The following is a 19979-nucleotide window of genomic DNA, read 5'->3' as shown; positions in this document are numbered from 1 at the left end:
GCAAATCACCGAGAAAGCCAGCAATAGGAACCACAAGTCCCTGTATCCAAGTTCTCTAAGTGCCTTGAGTAGTCGAGATTCTCTTCTTAACACTCTCGGCAAATTATTTATAGATGTATTCACATAGTAAGATATAAAAATGTTCTAATTATATCATTCAAATCAAGTGAAAATTATGCCCTTAGTTTGCCAGACAATGCTTTGCCAAAGAAGGTTTGCCAGAAATGTTTTGACCGAAGAAAGGGGGAGCATCTACAGCATCTGCAGACGAGACACTATAAAATCTCCCAGAGACAAGTCTGACTTGTCTTCACGGAACGCTCAAGGTAAGTGCATGCATTTTGTGAGTTTAAGGAAAGAGGACAAAGTCCTTTCAATACCCCATTTCATTTCTCCTGCCTCTTGCAACTTTTTTCATGAGGGAGTGCCTATGTGAACAAAACTTTTCAATATCATTTTAATGTGTATCTGATCTTCAGCCCATGATTTGTCTCTGGAATTCCATGTAGCAATAAGGAACAATTACCATTCCTATTTTACAGAGTTCCAGGACACAAGCCTTCTCCAAAGGTAATACCTTGAATAATGCATTCCTAGGCTGCAGGAATTTTATACAGAATTTTATAAAGCTGCATGAGTTATTTTCATAAATCCTCTTATTTTTGCTGACTTTTGTGTAGGCAAGACTGTTGAAAATAGAGAAGATCTGAAAAGTGAAGTAATTTTTAATTTTGAGTACATAAGGTAATAGTTCTAATAAGAAAGTACTCTCTTGAAGATGCATCACTCATAATTAAGGAACAGAACAAACATGGATTTTCTCTGGCTGTAGATTCTTTCATGTGAAGACTTCAAATCTGGTCAGAATTTATAAAATTACAAAAATATAGTAAACATTCAAAATAATTTCTATTTATCGTTACAAGGCCTGTGTGGTTTAGAAGACTAAGTCTTACTCATCAGTGGGACTAGGGTACTTTTAAATTCAAACCAAAGTGGATTTCAGTGGCCTCGTCTAAGAGAGATTCTGGAAGAGTAGCTAGTCCTTTACTAGCCTAACAGCAGGGAGTTTTCTCACTTATGTGAATTATATTACTTTTCACAGTGATCCATAACCTTGTTTTCCCCACAAGACACGTCTGCTGTTGTGCCTTCACTAAAGTGAAGACATGGCCTCTGGAGATGCTGAGATGGCTGTTTTTGGGGAGGCGGCTCCTTACCTCCGAAAGTCAGAAAAGGAGAGAATTGCTGCCCAGAACAAGCCTTTTGATGCCAAGACCTCGGTCTTTGTGGCCCATCCTAAAGAATCCTTTGTGAAAGGGACAATGCAGAGCAAAGAAGGAGGGAAGGTCACTGTCAAGTCTGAAGCTGGAGAGGTGAGTAAGAAACAAGGCTGAAAGACACCATTTGATTCCGACTTTCAGTTCTTAGCTGACATACACAGATCTTTTGCTTCCTTTGTAGACCCTGACCGTGAAGGAAGACCAAATCTTTCCCATGAACCCTCCCAAGTATGATAAAATTGAGGACATGGCCATGATGACCCACCGCCACGAACCCGCTGTGCTGTACAACCTCAAAGAGCTTTACGCATCCTGGATGATCTACGTAAGTACCAGCAGCAGTCTTCCTCTGGGTAGCTAGGAGGAACTGCTCTGCCAGGCTAAGTGGAAGCCAGTGTGCTGTCTCCCTTCCTCACAGACCTACTCAGGTCTCTTCTGTGTCACTGTCAACCCCTACAAGTGGCTGCCGGTGTATAACCCGGAGGTGGTGTTGGCCTACCGAGGCAAGAAGCGCCAGGAGGCCCCTCCCCACATCTTCTCCATCTCTGACAATGCCTATCAGTTCATGCTGACTGGTGAGTGCTCGATTTGTTTTGAACGTCTCTTGCAATGATCTATCTGTAGAGGGAAATTCTCTGGAAATACTGTGTAACACTTAAAATACAGTGTGTGTGATGTTAATGGAAGATTATTGCCCTTAACTGTAATGATCTGTGTGAGCTGAGTGTCTGTGTTCCCATTAGAATCAATAAAGACTTGTACCTAAAGAAAACAATCTAAAAGCAGGAAATTCACTGGAAAGAAGTCACCTAGTTTACGGTGTAGAATTTACTGACTGTAAAGGGATCTTGCATACGTTTATGTAACATAATCACTAAACTAGTGAAAAGCAAACTTCAGGAAAAAAAAGTCAAGGAAAAAAAAAAGCTTTGAGGATTTAAACTGAATGGCTTAAAAAAAATCTCCTTTCCTTTATTCCTTCCACCTCTTATTTTCTCTTTCTTATGTGTGCGGTGAAATCAAAGATGTGCAGGATTTTAGCCCTTCTATTCTTGATCTTTTGTTACAAAATGGGCAATACATCCAGAATACAAAAAGGAAAATTTAACATTGTCTGTGTATGATCTTGAGAATACAGAATTTCTGTATATATATAGGGGTTAAGAAAAAAATAAAATCCGTAAGATCACTCAGTTATAGCTTCAGAAAGTTATAGCTTCAGAAGAATTTACATGCTGTCAGAGCCCATCCTCAATATTCTTGTTACATTTACTTACGTTGTAAGAATGAAATAAGTAACCTGATAAGACAGTGTTTTGAAAGACAGAAAGCTACAAAAGCTCTTCTGAAGTGATGTCTTAATTAATCTAGTTGATTACATCTGAGTAGGTGGGAGTATCAAAGGTACCCACTAGAATTACCAGGGCTTTTCACTGTCTTTTGTTCCTGCGTTCCCTGGAAGCTTTACTTCATATTTTTCTCCTAGTTTCTGAGCTTTTTGCTGTTCTTGATGACTAGGAAAAGTTTTCGTATCTCTGTTTTTTCACAGATCGCGAGAACCAGTCGATCCTGATCACGTATGTACACTCCCTGCTCTGGTCTCTGAGGGGCTGCCTGGTGCCAGGGACCTCCTGTCTGACCACATGCTCTCTGCTTCTCTTTGGTTGCACAGCGGAGAATCTGGAGCAGGGAAGACTGTGAACACAAAACGTGTCATCCAGTACTTTGCAACAATTGCAGCAGGTGGGGACAAAAAGAAGGATGATCACTCAAGTAAAACAAAGGTGAGTCAAGAAGAACAGACTGAACATTTGGCATGTGATTGTTGTGTCAACTAAACATGATAACTGAATAATTGTCATCCTGCAGGGAACGCTTGAGGATCAAATCATCAGCGCCAACCCACTGCTGGAGGCCTTTGGAAATGCCAAGACTGTGAGGAACGACAACTCCTCACGCTTTGTAAGTTGTTGCTTTGGACAAAATCTCTCCTCACTATAACAACAGTGATGGGCTAGTGGTATTCTCACATGAGGAGATGACAGTGAAATGCATCTTGGCTGAAATGCTGCTGTTTCTTTTTAACAGGGCAAATTCATCAGAATCCACTTTGGGGCCACAGGCAAACTGGCTTCTGCTGACATTGAAACTTGTAAGACACCTTCCTGGCCTGATCCCTTTCCTTCCTAAATTCTCACCTTCGAGTGCAGTCTTGTGCTTGACTCTTTCTCCCTTCCTTGCCAGATCTGCTGGAGAAATCCAGAGTCACTTTCCAGCTCAAGGCAGAAAGAAGCTACCACATATTCTATCAGATCACCTCCAACAAGAAGCCAGAGCTAATTGGTAGGAAGATCACTAAGATTTTGAAGGAATTTCAATGAGCAATAGTCACCTGGAAAGCTAAAGTAAGTCTGTTTTTGCTCTTTTATTGCTTTCAGACATGCTCCTCATTACCACCAACCCTTATGATTTCCACTTCGTGAGTCAAGGTGAAATCACTGTTCCAAGCATTAATGACCAGGAGGAACTGATGGCTACAGATGTAAGTAACTTACCGAACAGGTCACATAGCGGATATGCACCCTGGTAATTACATGTTTACTGTTTCTGTTCCCAGAGTGCCATTGATATCTTGGGCTTCACTGCTGATGAGAAGACAGCCATCTACAAACTGACAGGGGCTGTCATGCACTATGGGAACCTGAAGTTCAAGCAGAAGCAGCGTGAGGAGCAGGCAGAGCCGGATGGCACTGAAGGTAACAGCAGATCCAGTAAACTTTCCAAAAGAGATTCTTTGTCACCCAATGAAGTACTTCAGGCAGATTTCAGGCTTTAAGTATGGACATCTGTAAACAAAAAAAAAAAATTTGTTTAGTGGGTAGATGGCAGTTAAGACATGTATCTCATTCAATGTTACCTGTAATTTTATTCTGTTACTATTTAATAATGAAGAGATATGGTGTACCCTGCCAGGAAGCCAGGAAGCATGGATGTCAATTCCTGTAACATTATTAAAGTCATTAGTATTTTTCTTAACATTAAGATTTTTTTATTAACATTATTACTAACAATATTAACACAGTAATATTATTAGTCAGAGTTTATTTGGAATACACCTTGCAATCTGCTGTATAGTGGAATAATTGCTGTAAAGAATCTGCTGTATAGTGGAATAAAGTGCTGTAAAGTGGCTCAGTCCTTACAGAGCAGGAGACTATGCCCCTATGCATCCTTACCTAATAGGGCAAACTCTGATGTGAGATGTGTATTTGATTAGTCTCTGCCACAGCAGGAAGTACAATCCATGCCTTGAGCTCTCTGAGTGGTGCATCCTTTTGGTATACGACTAGAAAGAAGGTGTAAAGTCCCATAGCCATGCCTGAAAAAGAATGAAAGCAATGAGTTCTATTGGAGGACATTTGTACACATCAATGCTCAAGAAGTGGTGTCGACTCTGAATCCTGAAGCCACAGAGAAATTACCTTTGTTGCTTTGATTTGGATATTTTTGTGCAGCTCTGCAGCAGTGAACATTTGCTGTTGCTTTTGAGACAGTCCCTCAAGCACCAAATTTTAGGAATTGCCAATATTTATTTCTCTCTCTTTTGTGGTATTTAGTAGCTGACAAGGCTGCTTACCTGATGGGTCTGAACTCAGCTGACCTGCTGAAGGCCCTCTGCTGCCCCCGAGTCAAGGTTGGGAATGAATATGTGACCAAGGGTCAAACCGTGCAGCAGGTAAGAAAAATGTGGTAACCTTGAACATGCTTTGATGGCTCCTGTTGTTGCTCCTCTACTGCATATAGTTACCTCCAAACCTTTCTCCTTGCTTTAGGTGAACAATGCAGTTGGTGCCCTGGCAAAAGCTGTCTATGAGAGGATGTTCTTGTGGATGGTTGTTTGTATCAACCAACAGCTGGATACGAAGCAACCCAGACAGTACTTCATTGGTGTCCTGGACATTGCTGGCTTTGAGATCTTTGATGTAAGGAAAATAGTCGTCAGAGCATTTTCGTTGAAGTGCAATTGAGAATAAAGGAAATTTTGAGACACATTTTTAGTAGCAATTAGTATCTTCCTACACTTATTTGCAGGGCTTTCAGAATCTTGTTTTTACCATCCCCTCTCCTCCCCCCCAAAAAAAAATTATAATAGAAAACTAGTCTCCTAACCTCCTCTCTTTTCTAAATGCAAAGCCTATCGTAGAGAGATAGATAACATACGAAAACTACAGAGGAAGAGGCCTTGTATTTAAAGTGTGACTCATGATGAATTAGGACTGCACACTGCACAGGAAAACACCTTGCTACTATTACTAAACCTTAAAAACTCTGCATGTCTTTTTATGTCTGGCAGTTCAACAGCTTTGAGCAGCTGTGCATCAACTTCACCAATGAGAAACTGCAACAGTTCTTCAACCACCATATGTTCGTGCTGGAGCAGGAGGAGTACAAGAAGGAAGGAATTGAATGGACATTCATTGACTTTGGGATGGACCTGGCTGCCTGCATTGAGCTCATTGAGAAGGTATTCTTCTTGTTCAAGTCTATTATACTCTGGATCTTCCACGCCTGGCAAGAAATATATTGAGGAAGCATGTGAGAATATTCTAGCTTTTTAAAATATATACTGTGTGAAAGTGGCAACAGGGTGGAAGTGTTTTTGGAGATGATACTCAGATATCAATATTTTGGTGAGAGCATTAATTTCCAGATCACAAAATGAAGTTATTATACAAAAGACTGCCATGTTTTTTTAAGTACCAATCAGTAGAGAGATTTTATGGTGAGGATTGTATTTCACATTGATGTATTTGTAATTTTTTCATTGTCAAAGTCATTTACGTAAGTTTGAATGAAATGGCAACACTGAAAAAAGTAGAGCCCTAGTTAATTTTCTTCAACTTAATGTCATAAAACACATGGGAACAGCTTTCTCTTCTGACTCCAGCAGCTTTCCAATCTTTCTCCTTTCTAATCTCTTTCTCCTTCTTGTTGCATTTCTTCCAGCCTATGGGCATCTTCTCCATCCTGGAAGAGGAGTGCATGTTCCCCAAGGCAACTGACACCTCTTTCAAGAACAAGCTCTATGACCAGCATCTGGGCAAGTCCAGCAACTTCCAGAAGCCCAAGCCTGCCAAAGGCAAGGTTGAGGCCCACTTCTCGCTGGTGCACTATGCTGGCACGGTGGACTACAACATCACTGGCTGGCTTGAGAAGAACAAAGACCCTCTGAATGAAACAGTCATTGGGTTGTACCAGAAATCATCCCTGAAGACACTGGCCTTACTCTTTGCCAGCTATGGTGGAGCAGATGCAGGTCAGCTTTGTGAAAATTGTGCTTTCAGTGTGGGACAATGTCAAAACAGAATTAAAACAGTGAACACTGGACTGCTTTTTTTCTTTTCTTCCATTTGCAGAGGCTGGTGGTGGCAAGAAGGGTGGCAAGAAGAAGGGTTCTTCTTTCCAAACTGTCTCAGCACTTTTCCGGGTACAGTAACACATTTGTTCTCTCTTTGTAATATGAAGGAAGGAGGGGATGTAATATTAAATTTGAAGGGAATATTTTGTATTGCTGTAACAGTGGTAAAATTCCACATCAGGTTTTCCAGGATCAATTTTATATTGCTAACGTGTCATGTTCAAAAACAAGCATTTAGTCTTCAAAGATTATAAAAATGAAATAATTTCTTTTGTTTGGTTTTTGTTTGGAGAGCATATTATTCAGATCTTTATATGGAGGTCAGACTAGAGCTATAATTTTAGCATTCCCTCATTTCTGTGAGGTTACGATGTTAGGGAATTGGGAATCTCCTTACAAACATTCCCCAAGGAGATATTCATCTTATCTGAAAAAAAAACCCCTACTTTTTAAACTTAAGTAGATCAACTTTAAATGACAGAACACAAAAACCCTAAAAGTTAATCGCATTGTGGGAAAGTGTGAAATTGTGTATGTTCCCACTGGATCAGTAGCAGTATTTCAGTCTTTAAAAATAGTGTTCAATATCTTCAAATAGCAGAAATATTTTGTTTCTGGGGCTTTATCTGTGTTCTGAAACCCAGCTAGTATTGAGAAGTTGTAAAGTCATCACCATGGGTTTGATGCATCAAATACTGGACATAGGACACTCACGTTACTAACTGGTCCCTCTAGGAGAACTTAAACAAACTGATGACCAACCTACGGAGCACCCACCCTCATTTTGTGCGTTGCATCATCCCAAATGAAACAAAAACACCTGGTAAGATACACAAGCAGAAAGAGAACATGCTCTGATACAGCCATTCCCCTCTGCACTGGAAACTAGTGTTCATTTATGGTCTGTATTGCTAGGTGCCATGGAGCATGAACTGGTACTTCACCAGCTGCGCTGTAACGGTGTGCTGGAAGGCATCAGGATTTGCAGGAAAGGATTCCCCAGCAGAGTCCTCTATGCTGACTTCAAACAGAGGTAAGGGTGTTGCACTTCTCAGCATCATTAAAAGTAACTCTGGTTCATTCATATGGCTTCATTCAGGCTGTGCTCTGTTGTCAAAAATAGATATATGTGGGCTGCTGGGGTTCAGTAGCTAGTGTGTTTTGGGTAGGAAAAATACCTTTCTCTTTTGACAGATACAAGGTTCTTAATGCCAGTGCGATCCCAGAGGGACAGTTCATTGACAGCAAGAAAGCTTCTGAGAAGCTTCTTGCATCAATTGATGTGGACCACACCCAGTACAAATTTGGTCACACCAAGGTACAAACCTTTCTTGAGTCATTCACGGCATCTCTGTGCTCTGCTCTACCTGCCAGTGATGTGCAGCAACATTCCCTTTCTCAAGGTGTTCTTCAAAGCTGGGCTGCTGGGACTCTTGGAGGAGATGAGGGATGAGAAGCTGGCACAGCTCATCACCCGCACACAAGCCGTGTGCAGGGGCTACCTGAGGAGAGTAGAGTACCAGAGAATGGTGGAGAGAAGGTAGACATTCCTCATCTTCAGTTAAACTCACTGTACTTGGAGGAAAGTGTTGACACTTGTCCTACTGAAAATATTTGATGTACATTTTAATTATTCTTCAGGGAGTCCATCTATTCCATCCAATACAATATTCGTGCCTTCATGAATGTGAAGCACTGGCCCTGGATGAAGCTGTTCTTCAAGATCAAGCCCTTGCTGAAGAGTGCAGAATCTGAGAAGGAGATGGCCACTATGAAGGAAGAATTTCAGAAAACCAAGGAAGAGCTTGCAAAGTCTGAGGCAAAGAGAAAGGAGCTGGAGGAGAAAATGGTCAAACTGACACAGGAAAAAAATGATCTTCAGCTGCAAGTACAGGCTGTGAGTTTGTCACCATTAATTTATCACTCAGAAAAAGAGTTATGCATTCAGACCGTTAGTTACAAAACAGAAGGTCAGACTATAGAAGACTAAAAGTCAAATATTTGTTGAATTATCAATCATGTGTGTGTGAAGTTGAGGAAACAAGTGTGTGGCAGTGGCATCGTGAGCACTATGACAGCGAGTACAAAGAAGCAGAGAGCTCAAAGTGGGAGTTAGTGGTCTTGCCTTCAGAGGAAGGGGGCAGATTTAGCTAGCCAACATGAAATACTCAGAGCAGAGTTTTGCTGCAACACCCATCTCTCTCTGAGGTGGTGATTCCTTCATGGGGTATCTCCATCTCACCAGGATTTAGAACGATGAATTAATTTTGGAGTGTAAATGCGAGCCAGAGTTGAAAGTGGTACTTGTAAATTCAGGGGCAGAAAAAGCTGTTCACCCAGTGCCTAGTAACTAACAGTTAATCATTCATGCAGTGACTGGGAAAGGCAGCTTCAAATTCCTCTTCAGTCTATGTATATACAAATATATGAATATCTCTATATATATAGGTATAAAAAAACCCAGAGTGCCTGTTTCTGGAAACACTCACAACTTCCAAAGGGGGTTTCTTCTTCCTTTAGTTGTTATACACAAAAAAGCTCTGTATGCTTTAGACTTAACTGGTATGAATCAAGGTCATAAATGAAATTTATAATGAAATAGAAGTTTTACTTTTTCTTAAACATTGTAGTTTTTTCATTTCTAATCTGGATTTTCTATGGTAGTTCCAATATAAACATCATCCTGTGGTGGTAAAATATTAATATTTGAGAGGCTGGCTAAGAAGTTATCTTTATAAGAGAACATTCCTGTCCTCTGAAAGCCGCCTTTCCATAACGTACTTGTGTTAGGGTCCCCAGTCTGGGTGGCACAATTTAGAACATGTGAGACTGAAGTTTTTTTAACTATAAATACAGTGAGAGTGCATTGGGATAGCATCTCCCCTTCTGCTCTCCTGTTCTCTGCCAAGTGGCTGCAGAGACGCAGCCTACATATTATATCACAAAAACAGAAAGCAGTGAAGAAAACCGATTGTTTTGGCTCAGTATTAACAAAGCCAGGTATCCATCCTTGGGGGGCATATTCTACTGAAGTAGCTTCTTAACTGCAACAGTTCTAAGGAGTCAAACATTGAACAACATGACAGTATGGAGATACTGGCTCTTGGTGGAGTGGCATAGCCAGTATTACCTTAACTCAAAAGTGGGGAGTTGAAAACAATCATGGGCAGCTTTTAGTTGAAAGGAATATTCTTTTAGTAATACTTCATAGCAAGACCCCTCAATGTTAAATATTAATAACTTTAACACCACAGTCCTATGAACCTTGTAGACACACAGCACTTCACAAATAAAACATTGCTTTAAAATATATACAAAAGTATTTGATATTCAAATGTCACTTTACAAATTCATCTTAATGTAAACATTGAATTTTTTAAATTACCAGCTAAAACTGGAACACTGTACTTAATTACCTGTTTATTTGAAAATTTCTATAGAAAACTTCGTGTTACATGTTTTCCTTAATATATCCCATTGGACTTTCTTGTAAGATTTGCCTTTCAAATTCATTTGGGACAAAACAAATTCTTTATACCAAAAGCCCACCAAAGAGTAAGATGATGTGGTGATCAGCTGAAAGCCACATATGACACTCCAGATACAGCATGGAAGGATGACATATATCTGATTGACAAGAGTAAGAGCCCACTTGCACAAGGAGCAATCTTAATACATGTAGAGACAGCAAACTTTTTTTCATTAAATTACTGTTCATACTACCAGAGCCTTTACTCCCAGCATAATAAAGGGTTCAGAAGGATTCAGTTACAAAAACATATTGAATACTTATGTTTGTGAAGAGAAATGTCTTCAAACACGTTCTCTTTTGTGTAAACGACAAATTCACACACCCACCACATCAGTGAGTCATTTTTAGGAGAGAGAAAATGTTTCTGAAATAAAATTGTTTCCAACTGAGAAGCATTCCAGAAGAAAACAAAAAGCAAGTTTAAAGTTGTTTGAGGAGAGGTCAACTTCAGGTCAGATTTTAACACACGCTTACATTAAAAAGTCCACAAAACAAACCAAGAACATATGTGTCTCCCCACCAGGAAGCAGATAGCTTGGCTGATGCTGAGGAAAGATGTGACCAGCTCATCAAAACCAAAATCCAGTTGGAAGCAAAAGTTAAAGAGGTGACTGAAAGGGCTGAGGATGAGGAGGAAATAAATGCTGAGCTGACAGCCAAGAAGCGGAAACTGGAGGATGAATGCTCAGAGTTGAAGAAAGATATTGATGACCTTGAGTTAACACTGGCCAAGGTTGAAAAGGAAAAACATGCCACTGAAAACAAGGTATGAGGCAGAAGATGACACTGTCACTCCAGAGAAGACGTTTTGTTATACATGATAAAGTTTTAAACAACATTTTTTATCTGCACTTGCTCCCTTCTTCTCAAAGGTGAAAAACCTCACAGAGGAGATGGCAGGCCTGGATGAGACCATTGCCAAGCTGACGAAAGAGAAGAAAGCCCTCCAAGAGGCCCATCAGCAGACATTGGATGACCTGCAGGCAGAAGAGGACAAAGTCAATACGCTGACCAAAGCTAAAATCAAGCTGGAGCAACAAGTGGATGATGTAAGCACATGGACATACAGCAAGAAGAGGGCAGGTGTGGGGTTAGACCTGCTTGGAATATCATTGGTGGTCTTGTTCATTTTAGTTGGAAGGGTCCCTGGAGCAAGAGAAGAAACTGCGCATGGACCTTGAGAGAGCTAAGAGGAAGCTCGAAGGAGACCTGAAGCTGGCCCATGACAGCATCATGGATTTAGAAAATGATAAGCAGCAACTGGATGAGAAACTGAAGAAGTAAGTGGGGCTGTGGGGCACCTGAGTGCTGGGCTGGTGTGCTTGTCTTTTTTTCTTTCAGCTCTAACACGGTTTTCATTGCCCAAAGGAAAGACTTTGAAATCAGCCAGATCCAGAGTAGAATAGAGGATGAGCAAACCCTGGCCATGCAATTACAGAAGAAGATCAAGGAGCTGCAGGCAAGTCTCTGTTCTTTTCCCTTTGTCGTGGTTTAAGCTCAGCTGGTAAAATAGAACCATACAGCTGCTCACTCACTTTTCCCCCTTCCTCGCATTCCCATTCCCAGAGGGAGGGGAAGGAGTATTGAAATAATGTAAATCCTGTGGGTTAGGATAATAACAGTCCAGTAACTAAGGTATAATACAAAAATACTACTACCACCACCAGTAATAAAAATGATAACGAAAATAACAAGGGGAGAGAATACAATTGCTCAGCACCTGCCAACCAATACCCAGACTGACCGAACTAGTGATCTAGGCCTTCCAGGTAATTCCCCCCAGTTTATATATTGGGCATGATGTGTTGTGGTATGGAATACCTCTTTGGCTAGTTTGGGTCAGGTGTCCTGTCTTCTTCCTCACAGCTTCCCAAACCCCTCCTCATTGGCAGAGCATGAGTCCTTGATTGGAGTAAATGTTACTTAGCAACAACTAAAAACATGAGTGTTTTCAGTGTTGTTCTTAGGCTAAAGCTGAAAACATGGCACTGCACCAAATACTAAGAAGGAGAAAAATAACTGTTACTGGCTAGTTTGGGTCAGGTGTCCTGTCTTCTTCCTCACAGCTTCCCAAACCCCTCCTCATTGGCAGAGCATGAGTCCTTGATTGGAGTAAATGTTACTTAGCAACAACTAAAAACATGAGTGTTTTCAGTGTTGTTCTTAGGCTAAAGCTGAAAACATGGCACTGCACCAAATACTAAGAAGGAGAAAAATAACTGTTACAGCTGAACCCAGGACACCCTCCTACATCTATCCTCAGGTCAGGTAGGAGGAGGCTATGAGTGTGAAGTGTCCCTGATGTTCCCCAGGCTCGTACTGAGGAACTGGAGGAAGAAATTGAGGCAGAGCGAACCTCTCGGGCAAAAGCAGAGAAGCATCGATCTGACCTCTCAAGGGAGCTGGCAGAGATCAGTGAGCGCCTGGAAGAAGCAGGAGGGGCTACAGCAGCTCAGGTCGAGATGAACAAGAAGCGTGAGGCCGAGTTCCAGAAGATGCGTCGTGACCTTGAAGAGGCCACGCTGCAGCACGAAGCCATGGCTGCTGCCCTGCGGAAGAAGCACGTGGACAGCACCGCTGAGCTTGGGGAGCAGATCGACAACCTGCAGCGAGTGAAGCAAAAGCTGGAGAAGGAGAAGAGTGAGCTGAAGATGGAGATTGATGACTTGTCCAGTAACATGCAGTCTATCTCCAAGGCCAAGGTACAGAGCATCTATCAGGATACTGCCCTATGGTACATGACTTGATAGATGATTTTGAAACTTCTGATAATGCTTCTCTGTCACTCACAGTTGTGTTTTTTTCATCACAAGAACAGATTCAAGAACTTATTGATAGTCCTCTTTTCTTAAATGTATTTGACTTACAGGCAAACCTGGAGAAGACATGCCGCACTCTGGAAGACCAGCTAAGTGAGATTAAGACAAAAGAAGAAGAGCATCAGCGCATGATCAATGACCTCAATAGTCAAAGAGCTCGTCTTCAGACAGAAGCAGGTAACACCCTTCCCTCTCCCTGGAATGGGAGAACCTGTAATTGATGATGCCAAGAAAGAGTGGTGTTTTACTCAAATTGTTCTATACTTTGAAAGCTGGTATACACTACTTTGAAGACATATGTGTAGAATTGCTTTTTAAATTACAGTCTCTCTGTAAAATTTGTCAGGTGAATATTCACGCAAGATGGAAGAAAAAGATGGTTTGATATCTCAGCTATCCCGAGGCAAACAGGCATTTACCCAACAGATTGAGGAGCTAAAGAGACATTTAGATGAAGAAGTAAAGGTAAACGTATTTCCTGTAGAGGGATTGACTTTGGATTCAGATTCCATTTTCTTTCTGGGTATTTCCTACACTCACATAAAATCAGAATATCTTAGCCATGTAGTTTTGATATAGGAGCTTTAAAACTAGACTAACAATTTTGCCACTTCTGTCTCTCATGTGAGAAGAAAAGTTTAGGGTAGCATCACCTCTAACCTGGTTACTGAGACAGGAATGCACAACTTTAGGTCTTTATTCATATTACAAATGGCACATAAAAAAGGTTGAGATATATCTGAAAATCTTTTCTTCTTATTCTGCTTTTCCATAATGGAAGCTGAAACTTTAGGACATATGTAAAAGGATTCAGCAATTACTAGCCTTAAAATTTTCATTTACAGTTTACCCATCCTCTCTCCTGAGGTAACATTCTAGATTCTGATGAATGAAGCAATAAGAAGCTTCTTAGAACATGGAATCAGTGCACCTTTCTTCCTTGGCCTTTAAGTGTCAGATCCAAACAATTTTCAACAGTGTTCCCTAAGTTGCCGTTCTATTATCTCATAAGCAATTTGTTCTTCTAATCATAGAACCATAGAATAGTTTGGGTTGGAAGGGACCTTCAGAGGTAATTCCACTGTCTCTCTACTCAGGCCAAGAATGCGCTGGCCCACGCCTTGCAGTCTGCTCGCCATGACTGTGACTTGCTCCGGGAACAATATGAGGAGGAGCAGGAAGCCAAGGGGGAGCTACAGCGTGCCCTGTCCAAGGCCAACAGCGAAGTGGCCCAGTGGAGAACCAAATACGAGACAGATGCTATTCAGCGCACGGAGGAGCTGGAGGAGGCCAAGTATGTTTTGGCAGGATGTGAAGAAGCCAATGGGATACTGAGAATATAAAGGCAACATTGGAAAGAGATGCACCAAGATATTCTGAGGAATAAGTCACAGATTTGCTTTGGGGAAGGGTAACAGAAAGCAGGAATTTTTATCCTGTAGAAGGTCTAGAGTTTTAGTAAAGGCAAAGGGAAAGAACAGCATGTATGAAGACCTTCATTCTGTTTGACTGCAGATTGCAAAATAATTAAGCATGGTCTTATGAAAAGCACATTGGTCTCTCTGTGCTAACTAAGGACTTTCTCCCAGGAAGAAGCTGGCACAGCGCCTGCAGGATGCAGAAGAACATGTTGAAGTTGTCAATGCCAAATGTGCCTCCCTGGAAAAGACAAAGCAGAGGCTGCAGAATGAAGTGGAGGACCTGATGATTGACGTGGAGAGATCAAATGCTGCCTGTGCAGCTCTGGATAAGAAGCAGAAGAACTTTGACAAGGTCTTTTAGGCTCCAGCCTAAGGGCTCCTGGGCAGGGCATCCCCTCCTGATGGTCACATCCATACTGACACCCCGTTTCTCTTCAGATCCTGGCAGAATGGAAGCAGAAGTATGAAGAAACACAGGCTGAGCTGGAAGCCTCCCAGAAGGAGGCCCGCTCTCTTAGCACGGAGCTGTTTAAGATGAAGAATGCCTATGAGGAGTCCTTGGACCACCTGGAAACGCTGAAGCGTGAGAACAAGAACTTGCAGCGTAAGTCCCTGGCCCTCTGCTCCTGGCAGGGCTTTCTCACCACCCACCAGTGCCCACCGCTTCACATGGCTCTGTGCCTGTAGGTGGGCAAAGGTGCCTGTCAGCTTGGTGTGCCAGGGACCTTCTTATTCTGCTCTGTGCCCAACTATGCCATTGGTCCTTCTTCCCACAGAGGAGATTTCTGACCTCACGGAACAGATTGCAGAGGGAGGAAAAGCAATTCATGAGCTGGAGAAAATCAAGAAGCAGATTGAGCAGGAGAAATGTGACCTCCAGGCCTCCCTGGAAGAAGCTGAGGTACCCACAGAGCTAATAATTGTGTCCGGATTAAATATATAACAGTTACCTGCAGAGACAGGAGGAAAGCAAGCTTAGAAGTGAGGCTTGCTCACTTCACTTTGTGAAGTGCTGTATAAAAGATTACTTAGAAAAGAAGCAGTAGTTGAAGTCACTGTTCCTGCTTGTCCAGGCCTCCCTAGAACACGAAGAGGGCAAGATCCTGCGCCTCCAACTTGAGCTCAACCAGGTCAAGTCTGAGATTGACAGGAAAGTAGCAGAGAAAGATGAGGAGATTGACCAGCTGAAGAGAAACCACCTCAGAATTGTGGAGTCCATGCAGAGCACCCTCAGGAGAAGGAATAAAGCCCTGCGGCTGAAGAAGAAGATGGAGGGAGACCTGAATGAAATGGAGATCCAGCTCAGCCATGCCAACCGTGTGGCTGCTGAGGCACAAAAGCACCTGAGAAACACACAGGCAGCGCTCAAGGTCTGTTCATCAAAGCTAGTGAAAGAGACATCCCTGAGATTTTTGACACCCAAGCTCACACTGCCACCTTGTCATTTCTGTTACCGCTTTTACAGGATACCCAGATTCAATTGGACGATGCCCTGAGGACACAGGAGGACCTGAAGGAGCAGGTGGCCATGGTGGAGCGCAGAGCAAACCTGTTGCAGGCTGAAGTTGAGGAGCTACAGGCAGCCCTGGAGCAGTCAGAACGGTCTAGGAAAATAGCTGAGCAGGAGCTTCTGGATGCCACTGAACGTGTGCAGCTCCTCCATACCCAGGTCAGGGCATGGCGTAAAAGCAGTTGTGTTGACACTTACCAAACACAGAGTGCTGCTCTATACCAGAGGATAGGGAGTACTGGAATGGGCTAAAAGCAGTTGTGGTGACACTTACCAAACACAGAGTGCTGCTCTATACCAGAGGATAGGGAGTACTGGAATGGGCTGTCTATTGCTGTCCACAAGGAGAGGCATGCTCAGTGGCCATCATTTAAGGCCACCACTGGCATTTTATAAGCAACTGTTTTTACAAAGGCTCTGAATTGCAGGCTTGAAGAGCAAAGTCTTGGCTGCTGCTGTAGATTTGGCATTGCAGACCTCAGATTACAAGTCTTGCCATCTCTCTTTGCAGATACTTTAGAAGGAATAAATTCAGCGAGATATGTGAGGATCTTACCCTACAATTCATTTGAATTTAGCAGGTTTCAGGTTTACTTTTGAGACTGTAATGTCAAACTTACTTTGATCATTAATAAAACAACAATATACTAATACAGTTACTGACATCATTTAACAATGTCATTATAAGTATTTTATATCACCATTTAAAATTTTTACTGCCACAAGATTGAAAACTGTAAGGCAATATTGCATCTTGTATCTTTATAAGATTTTGTAATTCCTTCTCTAATGACTGAAAAACTGTGAGGAAAGACTTTATGGAGCATGTTCTTGAAATAAGGAAGTACAACATGGCTGAGAAACAGCTGCCACAGCAGATCCTTTAGAACAGAATCCCATGTGACCTGCTGGCACAATTCACATTAAAAGACAATATTTATGCAATATTCTTGATATAATACCACAAAGTAATAAAAAGAAAAATGTCATCTTGATGCTGTTCAACAGAACACCAGCTTGATCAACACCAAGAAGAAGCTGGAAACAGACATTGCCCAAATTCAGGGTGAGATGGAGGATACCATCCAGGAAGCCCGCAATGCTGAAGAGAAGGCCAAGAAGGCCATCACAGATGTGAGTCAGGGGCTCCTTTCATTGCTCAAAAATAAGTGCTCTCTCTCCAGAATGTCTCCAGCCCCAAATTGGCTTTGACCCTTTGCTCTCATCAGGCAGCCATGATGGCAGAAGAGCTGAAGAAGGAGCAGGACACCAGCGCCCACCTGGAGAGGATGAAGAAGAACCTGGACCAGACGGTGAAGGACCTGCAGCTCCGTCTGGATGAGGCTGAGCAGTTGGCACTGAAGGGAGGCAAGAAGCAAATCCAGAAGCTGGAGGCCAGAGTGCGTAGGGCTGGTATTTGTGCAAGAGTGAGCATGTGCCTTGGAGAGATACCAGGAAGCTCCAAAGATGGGCTTGTGATTGCAGGTGCGGGAGCTGGAAGGGGAGGTTGATGCTGAGCAGAAGCGCAGCGCTGAAGCTGTGAAGGGTGTGCGCAAGTATGAGAGGAGGGTGAAGGAGCTGACCTACCAGGTAAGGCAGGAGGTGTCCTAGGATGCACACATACTCTCTCTGACAAGGGGAATTGCTAACATATGTGTGGGGAAACCAATTCACTCTGCTGTTTTCCAACTCTTTTAGTCTGAGGAAGACCGGAAGAATATTCTCAGGCTCCAGGATCTGGTGGACAAGTTGCAAATGAAGGTGAAATCCTACAAGAGACAAGCTGAAGAGGCTGTAAGTATTGCTTGTAGTGGTAGCCAACATCTTGTTCTGAATAGAAACACAAATACGAGAAATTAATATGTGTTTTTTTTTGGAAAGCGTAGGATCTGGTAAACAATGATGGACTGCAAGTGCAAGGAAGCAAATGTTAGTTGTCTCAGAATAGCTTAGTGTATGGCTACAAGAAATTCCTCCTTGTAATGCTTGTAAGAAGTGGTTGCCCATGAGAAATGTAATGACTCTAGGAAGAGAATCCTGAGTATGGTTGACATCATTTTCTTTTGGCCACGCTGCTGGCAGGGATGAACTAAAGAGATGTCCTGCAATCTTTTGTACAAGAGGACAGATTAACAGATGCGGCTCACAACCAGCCTCTCAACTGATAAATTTTTGAGTCAGGTTCTTTCCTGCATTGCCCAGTATAGAAAGGTTTTGCTGTTTTATGAGTGAGTGATTTGTCAGAGGGACACAGATGGATTCTGACTCATCTCCTCTAAGTTCTTCACCTTATTTCAGAGAGTGCAAACCCAGAACACTGAGCCAGAACAGGAGGCAGAGATGTTTAGCTCATCTGATGAACTGGAAATAAGTTTCTATTTCTTCTGCAAAGCAACTATCTTCATAAGACAAAGCAATGATACGTGTGAATGGAGACAATGGCTAAAGGAGTGTGCATGGTATTTTATCCTTTTTAAGAAGAAAGAGATAGGCAGTTACCTGACAGTGCTGTCATAGCAGGCATGGAGAAAGAATGAGAAGTTATACTTACCTAGTGGGGAGTGGCAGGAGATTGCAGGTACTTTCTCTCTGAGGACACCATATAAACTCCCCTCTGGGGAGTATACATGTTGTTTCCTGGTGCTGCTGCTCTTTCTTAGCCATAACATTTGAGTGCAAAGAGTAACAAACTGCAGCCCAAACAGCTTTTTCTTGGCAGCTAAAGTCAGAAACTGCTATGCTGTCCACCCCACTTTGTGCATTCCAGAAGACAGAACTGGGACAATTCAAAAGGTGTTTTGGTTGGTTTGGATGGAATAGTTTAAACAAGGGACGATAAGGAAGTCTCTGTGAGGCTTATGTGTGAGCAGCGTGGGTGGGGGATGGAGATTTGTGCCTTCCCTCAGCAAAGACCTGCAGTCCCACAAGGCTGAGGTGCAGCAGGAGTGAAACCCCTGCCCTGGGCTCCTCACCACCAACTCCCTCTCCCTGCACAGGAGGAGCTGTCCAATGTCAACCTCTCCAAGTTCCGCAAGATCCAGCATGAGCTGGAGGAAGCCGAGGAGCGGGCTGACATTGCAGAGTCCCAGGTCAACAAGCTCCGAGTGAAGACCCGGGAGGTATTTCATGTCAAGAAGATAGGAGAGGAAGAATGAAGCTGCTATGAGGCAGCAAAGTGACCTGAGGGCTGCACAAAATGTGAACCTCTCGGTCGCTTTCTTCTGCAATGAGTCTTTGTACTCACCTTAATGTCTAGAGAATAAAGACCGTAGATTCCTCTGCATGCACACTATAAATGGTGCTGCCTTTGTTTTCATTTCTTTTTTTCTGATCAAGCTTGGGATACTGCATTGCAGAACAAGTTTTCTCACTTTCCCTGGCTGGGGGAAGGGAGAAGCTAATGCAAACTCTCCCCCATAAAGGCCCCAAAACTTTGGGGTTTAGCCATTTCTGTGGAGGCTACTGATAGTCCAGCCTGTGCTCTCTTCCATCTCCACCAACCTCCTTGCCCTGCTCCTGCCCTCACATAGCTATAATGCTTCTCCCATTGTCCTTTCATCACAGCTTACTTCCCATGTGAAAGGCAAGAGAGACGGCTCCGTTTCCTTTTTCCTTTCCCTGCTTTTGCCTGTGATCCTGGCAGTCACAAACCCTAAACATCAGTTATCAGGAGTTCCAGTGCAGTGCACCATGAACGACCGACATATCCTTGGCAGAGAGGATTTTGTGCACACAGAGCACTGTCAGGACACATTGATAGTGCCCCTAAGTTGTGCCACTCTCTTACTTGAGATCCTCTCAGCTGCTTCCACCCCTGCTCCTGGTGGAAAGACTGTCCCTCTGGGCACTGTATGGCACTGACACCTTCCTCAACACATCACCTCAAAGGTCAGCCTTGTCAGCTCTCACACAACAGGCTGCTTGTGGCATTGCCTCAGGCAAGAGAAAATGAGAAAACTGATGGGTGTAGACCTCCATTCCTTTCTCATATACCT

At 42.7% G+C, this 19979-nt stretch overlaps 1 protein-coding gene across 1 annotated transcript; it reads left to right on the top strand.

Annotated features, from left to right (window-relative positions):
- Window positions 1–1169: 1169 nt before the first annotated feature.
- Window positions 1170–19273, top strand: MYH7B (myosin, heavy chain 7B, cardiac muscle, beta). The gene is made up of 38 exons (XM_010017544.1): window positions 1170–1376; window positions 1465–1608; window positions 1702–1858; window positions 2833–2860; window positions 2956–3067; window positions 3153–3245; window positions 3372–3435; window positions 3528–3626; window positions 3722–3825; window positions 3901–4039; window positions 4901–5019; window positions 5117–5266; window positions 5638–5808; window positions 6291–6600; window positions 6701–6771; window positions 7438–7525; window positions 7618–7735; window positions 7897–8020; window positions 8106–8242; window positions 8344–8599; window positions 10758–11000; window positions 11107–11283; window positions 11369–11514; window positions 11603–11693; window positions 12547–12936; window positions 13104–13230; window positions 13400–13518; window positions 14151–14347; window positions 14643–14826; window positions 14913–15078; window positions 15251–15375; window positions 15548–15844; window positions 15940–16143; window positions 16993–17118; window positions 17214–17384; window positions 17470–17574; window positions 17683–17778; window positions 18981–19273. Exons 1-38 carry the CDS (start codon window positions 1170–1172, stop codon window positions 19137–19139), a joined length of 5814 nt encoding a protein of 1937 aa, XP_010015846.1. The 3' UTR covers window positions 19140–19273.
- The last annotated feature ends 706 nt before the right edge of the window (window positions 19274–19979 follow it).

The sequence above is a fragment of the Nestor notabilis genome, unplaced genomic scaffold (genome assembly GCF_000696875.1).
Source record: "Nestor notabilis isolate BGI_N333 unplaced genomic scaffold, ASM69687v1 scaffold937, whole genome shotgun sequence".
Lineage (NCBI taxonomy): Eukaryota > Metazoa > Chordata > Aves > Psittaciformes > Psittacidae > Nestor > Nestor notabilis.
Note: the sequence above shows the minus strand (reverse complement) of the source record. Positions and strands in the feature narration are given on the sequence as shown.